This window comes from Argopecten irradians, chromosome 11 (assembly GCF_041381155.1).
Source record: "Argopecten irradians isolate NY chromosome 11, Ai_NY, whole genome shotgun sequence".
Taxonomy (NCBI): Eukaryota; Metazoa; Mollusca; class Bivalvia; order Pectinida; family Pectinidae; genus Argopecten; species Argopecten irradians.
Genome location: NC_091144.1, coordinates 8592690 through 8601002, shown reverse-complemented (window position 1 = coordinate 8601002; position 8313 = coordinate 8592690). Strand labels below are relative to the sequence as shown.

The 8313-nt window shown below is 35.3% G+C and overlaps 1 protein-coding gene across 1 annotated transcript; it reads right to left on the bottom strand.

Annotated features, from left to right (window-relative positions):
- Window positions 1–1988: 1988 nt before the first annotated feature.
- LOC138335713 (uncharacterized) lies at window positions 1989–5132 on the bottom strand. The gene is made up of 5 exons (XM_069284873.1): window positions 3699–5132; window positions 3304–3543; window positions 3149–3209; window positions 2634–2829; window positions 1989–2190 (listed from the first exon to the last, which is right to left on the bottom strand). The coding sequence occupies exons 1-5, from the start codon at window positions 5130–5132 to the stop codon at window positions 1989–1991; spliced, it is 2133 nt and encodes a 710-aa protein (XP_069140974.1).
- Between the last annotated feature and the right edge of the window lie 3181 nt (window positions 5133–8313).

The following is an 8313-nucleotide window of genomic DNA, read 5'->3' as shown; positions in this document are numbered from 1 at the left end:
GCAGTAAAAAAAAACTGAAATTGACTTTATTAAACCTTATATAAACCATGGATTTGGTTCCCCGGTTATTATTAGTGTCTTAAATTTACAGCATTTGTACCCACATTCCTAATTTTGTGCAAAACCAATCAAATTTAGGTTGTTATTTGTTTGCGTGAGGACAAAACTGATAAAAAGTTTTTGAGTAGGCAATGATTTGAATTGGTCTGGTTACCGGAAACACAAATAGTTTTTGTATGGCCTAACATGAATGATCAGACAAATTAACTATGTCAGTTTTAAATTTAGAATTACTGCCAAATTCACATCATAGCCTTTACCAACAATTCAATACTATTTATACACTTATTCAAAGATTAGGCAATTGGCTTTGATGACTGCGTGACCCTACCCCATTTGGTACACAGGGACCTGGCACAATTTTTTTAAACTAACAGTATACATATGTATATATTATAGTTTCATATATATATATGTATACTATTGGTTCAAAATTTTCGTGCCAGGTCCCTGTGATTTGGTACACGACCCCTTTTGGTACAAAATTCGGGGTTTCCCCTCTAAAATCCTAGTTACTGTGTTTTGTTGTTTATACTATTGTGATATGAAGTACAAGTATAAAATGACAATTTAAGCTCAAATTTGACTTCGATCGTCGATTTATGTTAGAAATGGACGAAATGGCCGTAAATGTTAGCAGTGGGTGCCGTGGAGCCATTCGACAGCTATTTTATGCTACATTGTTATCCATTTTCAACAATAGTAAACGGATTAAATGAATCTCTATATCCCTTTTATTAACGCAGATACGACACTTTTCTTAGTATAACACCGCAATTATACCGATCGAGGAAGTAACCATGCCGGGATCAGGAAGTCTATCAAATTAAATACATGCACATCATAAGGCTATACATTTGACATAGACACAGAAACAAGCTCTTTTTACAATATGTATACTAATGTACACTACATTAAAATAAATTGATCATATAAAACAAGATACCATATCTTATAATTATGTTCTATTTAGATCTATATTATAGGCCTAATTATAATATGGACTGTTTAGGCATGTTCAAGGACGTATATGAGAAGGATAAGTCACACTGAGTTTTGGGGGAGTACAAGGCAGGAGCTTTTGTGTTTGTGCAGCGCACTGACCGTGACGTTGGGCGACGACTGATTTTCCTTTGATATCCGCCGGCGCAGCCTTTGATGTAGCTTGCGGGTGCGAGGGTTACCGTCTTACTTTAATTTCTGAAGCGGGCCGTCATTTAATGAGCTGTCGTATTTTTTTAACGAAAATTTAAGACATATCCTCTAAATATTCCGTCCTTAAAAACAAGTTATAAACGTTGTGAAATTTAATTAACTTTACATTGGTGTTTCGTTTGACTCGATAAGACAAGTATTTGTTGAGAAAAACGGTTTTTATTCGCGGTTCATAGGCGTCTTGCGTGTTGTTTAGTAATGTCAAGACAAGAGTCAAGAGAGTCAAGAAGTTTTATTTAGAGTCGCATACATGGGGAACATAATAACATTAGCACTGTAGTGCTATTCTTGCGACAAACATATGTAAAATATCACAGTACAAACAGGTAAAATATATATAGACAGACAACAATTTAACTATAGCAAGCATGCAATAGATACATGATATGGAAACAGCTATCACAGTTTAGCAGAAATAAAAAAATTTAATTTAAAGGTAATGACTTAATAATTACACTTGTATATCACACAAATGTTACACAAAAAAAGGTTAAGACACTGAAGTGTAATGTACATAAATGCTAATATAGCAAAGTGTAAAAATTTACAGGATATACACTAACATAGTGTGAATTAAAAGTAGATATTGAAGTCATAGGTAGAAAACAAAAGCTAAAAAAAAGATTTATAAAAGTAATGATCTTTGAAAAGGTTTGAAATATCACAGGTTATATGGTATAATTACAAGTAGGTAGATTCCAAAGGGGAACAACTCATCCTATATGGTGTGCACAGATGGTACAGGAGCAGATCTGTGTATCCCAGGTGTGAAGCAGTCTGCGAAACGAACTGTAGTTTTCAGCTTGCCGACATTCATTTGGCAGACTGTTCCACACCTGAGAAGCAGCGAAACGAAAAGATCTCTTACCATAAGTGGAGGTGTTCACCCTTGGAATCTTTACCAGGTTGTCCTGTCTAAAATTATAAAAAAACTTCTTTCTTCTCAACAAGATTTTTGTAAAATATGAGGAGAAATATCATTTAAAATTTTAAAAACTTCAGAGGCCATATCTTTCATACGCTTAACATGTAAAAAATCAAGTTTGTGCCTCCTTAAAATATCGAAGACTGGGGAAACATAGTCATTGTCAATAAAACGAAGTGCTCTCTCCTGGACTTTTTCCATTTTCCTAGTATTAGTCAATGTACAAAAGTGCCAGGCAAGTGGACAATAGTTAAAATTTGAAAGTATAAAAGACTTAAAAATGGTAATTTTCCCCTTCTTTGTAAGATTATTTCCCAGTCTTTTTAAAACAGCAAGTTGTTTGGCAGCATTTCTACAGAGTCGAGATATGTGTGCATCAAATTTAAGAACAAAGTCAATATCTACACCTAAAAGTTTTACAGTATCTTCACACATAATCTCAAGGCCATCGATGTTAAAAGATTTAATAGAATTTGTTGTCTTCTTTCCAAAACATATAGCCTGGAACTTCTCTGGGTTGGCCTTCATACCATTAAAATTAAACCAGTCTATTAGAACTTTACTCTCTTTTTCTAAGCAATCTTTCATATGTGAAAAACTATCACCTATCTTAGAGAGAGTATTATCATCTGCATAATTATATAAAACACATTTGTCAACAAAGGTAAAAATATCATTCATAAAAATATTGAAAATCAGAGGTCCGACAATAGAACCCTGGGGGACTCCCTTCTTCACATCTGTCCATTCGCTGGTCTCTGGCCCCAGTCTGACCTGCTGCATTCTGTCACTCAGGTAACTGGCCGATGAAGTCAATAGCTGACTTACCCAGACCATAACATATAAACTTGCAGCTTCCCGAGTAGCAGGTTATGAGGAATGCAGTCAAAAGCCTTGGACAGATCCGTCAGAATAGCTCCTGCATGCCGATTGCTGTCCAAGGCCTACCTCCAGATCTCAAGAGCTCGCAGCAGGACAGACTGGCACCCATAACCGCTCCTGAAAGCTGCTAGGAAGGGATTCAAAATAGACTTAAAATATTCACCTAATTGGTTATGAATAAGTCTTTCAAAAATTTTTGACATAGAAGGTAAAATACTTACAGGCCTGAAGTTACTCTTATCCATAGGGTTGTTTTTCTTAAAAATCGGTAAGACCTGTGCTTTCTTCAGGGCATTGGGAAAATGGGAAAACTTTACACAATGGTTAAAAAGGGATGTTATAACAGGAGTAAAAGCTACTGAACCAGCTTTTAACATTTTTGAGGAGATACCATCAAAACCTGTAGCTTTTTTCACAATCATCGAGGACAAAATGTTTTTTACATCACCCTCATACACAGGCTGAAAATTAAAAGCATTGTTTTCATTTCCTTCACACATGGTCTTTGTAATATTAACAACACTTGGGTGGTCAGTAAAATTTGACACACCCTCCAGATCCTTACCAATATCATCTGCAACTGTAGAGAAAAAAAACCATTAAAAACATCACAAACTTCTCTCTGTCTGGATACAATGCTTTCATCTTCTTCTAAAATAATTTTCTGATCATTAACACATTTGTTGGATAAAAAAGGCTTTATAGTAGGCCAAAAATCCTTAGAGGCTGGGCCTCCACCACATCGTTCCTGGAAATAGAGCCGTACAGACTGTCTACGGAGTTTAACTACATAATTTCTTTGCTTTCTGTAGGCTTCCCAGTTAGCAGGTGTTTTCATGCGGTTGTATCTATTACGCAACATAGTTTTCTTAAAAGCAGCCCTTCTAAGATTACTGTTTAAAAACGGAGGTCTATTTAAACGAGGTTTGCGTTCTTTAATAGGTATATGCTCATCAACTACTTCCCTCAATAATTTATCATGAGCCCAGTAGACATCCTCAGTATCATCAAACACATATGCCACATGGAAAGGTACATTAGATAAATCAGAGTTAAAAACATTCTGTTCAAAGTTTTTAAAACTACGGAACTTACTTTTAACCCTAGGCAAGCATGGTGCTGTGCCTTTTATAACAATTCCAATAAGATTGTGGCAGTCACTAAGACCACAGTTAAAATTTATAGGCTTAAAACAGAAACTAGGACAATTAGTTAGGATGACATCAACTAGTGAAGGGATACAATCCTTCATAAAACATGTAGCTTCTGTAATTTTATTTGTCAGGTCAAACATGTCACAGAAATCAGACAGTGTTTTACCTTTATTTTCATTTAGGCAATCAAAGTTTAAATCACCTAAAATCATAAAATTGTCATACTTTGTAGATACACGATCAATAGATAAAACGGCATCGTTCATAAAATCGTTATCGTGCATAGAAGGGGGTTTGTATGTGCCAATAAAAGCCCACTTCCTCTTCTGTATGGAACACTCAATAACGATGGATTCCACATCTCTGAGTTCGAGATCATTACGTCTACGTGAAGGAAGGTCAGCACGAACGTAGGCCATGAGTCCTCCTCCGTGTGCATTTCGGTCTCTCCTAAAGCACCGATAACCTGGCACATCGAAACACGATTGTCTAAAAGTGTCATCTAGTTTGGACTCGCCAATAAATAAAATATCGCACAGTCCTTCATACAAAATGGAGCATATTTCAGAAGACTTGTTTCTGAAACTGTTTATGTTTAAATAACACACGACAATGTTTTTCTTACATGTCTCTCTCACCTTCTTCAGGTCATAAGAACTGTTTCTGTCAGTGTGTTCCTCCGCAGTGTTTACAGAATGTACGGAAATCACCTCTGAGTGCGGAGAGTTATGTAAGGGGAGAGTACTCTGCATGTAGTTACAGTCAATGCTTGATGTATCAGAGACATCTGAATCACTGTTATTAAAAAATGACTCGGTAAAAGGGGGCAATGAACACTTAAAACAGTACCAGTCTGTTGGTGAATTACCCAGGCTAATATAGTCGCCCACTGACATATCTAGGCATTTCCTATGAAACCAAATGTAAAGAGACAGTCACGAATCCTTCTCACTTATAAATCCTTGGGAATGTTATATCAAAGTTGATATGCAAATGAGCAGGTGCTTGTTTCGTTTTGATAACATATTTTAAAAAGTTTGGAAAATTGGTATTGATAGAGGTATGTTCTATTTTAAATCAGTTTATATGAAGAAGTGTAGTGGACATTCTGCATATTTTAATTGGATCACCAAACTGTCTTTCAATTTCACTGAAAAATACGGGAAATGCCTAGCCAGATTTGGATAGTGTTTTGAATTGCGGTACTTTTTAAATAATCGTCGGTAAATATCAAAGACAGACTTAAAGAATGATGAATGAATACCATACTTTTCGATCAAAGTGCATACATTAAAATTTCAGCACACCAATCGAGAATCTCAAAGCAAAATGTCCCGCGTACCAAAAGGGGTCCCCTGGCTGTATCAAAACCAGAAGTGACGTAGTGAGGAATAAAACCGGTCTATTTTTAGCTTGCAGTTACGACGATAATTTTTTTATTGTGGACGTACACCCAAGAGGCAGTCCTTCTCAGAAACTGATAAACATTCAAGGAATGCATATTGAAAATATCGCAAAAAATATGTCAAATTTGTACCAAATCTTTTCCCAACTAGACAATCTATTTAGTCCGCTCAGAAACATATATATAGATCTACATAGTTATGTATATATATATTATATGTTTCTGGTCCGCTGAGATTCACTTCCAAGATTTTAGGTACCAGTATCTCGAACTTTCCTTAACTTAGACTTCTCCATACGAAATCCTAAGTTAAAAAAATCCGTAATGCTTTCCTATGCAGAATTGAAAAGTTAAGAAAAGGTTGATTGGTAAATTTGAAAGGTCACCAGAACGTAACCCCTAACGGGGCATAACAATTTACCCAAAACTACCAAAAACTTACCCAAAACTACCCAAAACTTCCCAAAACCTACCCAAAATATTCTTCTCGTAAAGTTAGTAACATTTGCTGAGTCTGGAATATTTAGATTTTATTATCATTCTCTTTATTGCCTCCAAATTTGAAGATTACAAAAGCATGAATAATAAACACAAATACATATACAAAGCATTTTTAGATATAAGAGTAATACAAAGTAAACATTGCATTAATAAATAGTTATTTGTTAAATAATATAAGTATAAGTATATACAAAATATCTTAATACGTTAAATATAGGATGGCATAACAAAGTGTGAAACCCGATGCTTTTTATTATCTTATTATTATTCATTACCCATTATTCTTTTGCTATATGAAATTTATAACAAAATCATACAACTAACAGTAGGGGTGGGCAGAGCCGTACAAGTACCAGCGAGGCGTTACGGGCTCGCACATCTATTCTATAATTGTGTTATACTTTAAAAATATATCAACTCCTCTTTTTTCAGTCAATACATGATTAAGCATAATATGATTTACACATCTTGTACACATAGACGACAGATTTTATTCTGAAATCATTCAGTTCTCCTTCACTAATAGTGAAGGAAACATTCCCTCCAATCAATATATGAAATATCTGTACATCCGTCGATCAGTAGCACCTTCTGTTAATTATGAACGTCATTATCACCAGATAGTGGGACTTATCAAAGTTAATGTACTTTACCCATGCGGTTTTTTTCGCATGTTTGTTTTGGCCTCGGACAGTGGAAGTCAGCACGAGAGGCCAAAACAAAGTTGCTGATTTTCCCTTTTTTGCTTTTTAAAAATCGATTGAAATATGCCTTTTTGTCTGTTTGAGTTTTTCTTGCCAGATGTAGGGCGCTACATAGAAAGTTTGTGATTGGTTAGGTAACCGAAAATTCCCTGTTCCATGCAGTGCTCTACGTAAATCTAACATTTGCATTTCGGACACAAGAGACATTTTTCTACCAGGTCGGGGAGTTTGTAATGGTTCTATGACAAATTTCTTCAATTTGGGCTCTAAATAATTCTCCCAGTAAGATCTGAATTTTGTGTTTTCGTCCAAAAAGTTGATGTCCCTAATTTGTTTTCGAATTTGCAGCGGTGTGCCTACTTTTTTCCAAATATCTGTATAGATTGTCCTGGATATGTTTAGTACATAACAAGAAAGTTGCATCATGGAATATGTCGTACAGTGTATTTGTCATGGCTTTTTCTTCGTCCGTCCCTATAGTTAGTTTTTGTTTCCCTACCTCCCCTCTAACATGATTTAATAAAGTCCTGTATGTCTTCTTTTCTCCGTCCCAGTGTATGAATAATGGCCCTAACATAATCGGATGGTCGTCTGTCGTGTTGTTTAGAACTCCCTGATTCTTGTAGGTTATTGGAGTAACGAAGCATTTCACTAGATTAAAAGTCCGGTCCATACCCACTACACTACCCCCTTCTCCAGTACAGTTAGAAATAAACACCAATTATCTCTACTGATTCATTGTGAGGTAAATGTTCTGAGTTAGATGTGTTCACTGGACTATAGGAAGCTTCAAATGGTATATGGTGGTCAGCTTCATTGTCAGATGGAACATGGTGGACAGATTCATTGTCGGAGAATATCACGTTTACATTTTCTATGCCTTGACAATCATCAGAGTCACTCAAACATTCGAATCGATTGCGAGTTTTGAATGTTAACTCTTCAATAGGGTGTGTTGTTTTTTATCCTTTTGATAATTTCAAAGTTCTTTTCGAAGTTTTCTCAGTTTTCTTTTGTCTCTTTGGTTCGGAGGGGGTACTAGCATAGTGTGTTGATGAAACGGGGGTAAACCAACCTCAAGTCAGTTATAAGAATCCATGATAAAGCCATTGTAAATATGGTTTCAATGGCCTGAAATTCTAAGGTTTGTCTGGTGGCTAATGCCTTAGTTTCGTAACCAGATGATTGACAATTTATTTATGAACCACTAATCTAACGTGAAGGCACTAGTGCTACTAAAAGCAGATGTCTATTATTTGTAACAACAAACATAAACATACCACAATTTTGAGGAGCAATATTATAAAAAATTGTGTACCGAGAGATTTTGGACCAAAGTAAATATTTTCTATGTATTTTTTTAATTATGGTTTGAATGACAAAATCCTTTTAATGTCACAGACAGCTAGTATAAATGATATATACATATTTATATTTGTCAAACAATTGATATTTAATATCTTTCAT

What these genes read in the sequence shown, in the direction of transcription:
- LOC138335713 (XM_069284873.1), bottom strand. Translation starts at nt 5,132, where the DNA reads ATGTCAGTGGGCGACTATATTAGCCTGGGTAATTCACCAACAGACTGG. An exon ending in CGAGCTCTTGAGATCTGGAG is followed by an intron (nt 2,830 to 3,148) that starts GTAGGCCTTGGA and finishes ATAATTATGCAG; the next exon opens with ATGATAATACTCTCTCTAAG. An exon ending in ATCGATGGCCTTGAGATTAT is followed by an intron (nt 2,191 to 2,633) that starts GTGTGAAGATAC and finishes TTATAATTTTAG; the next exon opens with ACAGGACAACCTGGTAAAGA.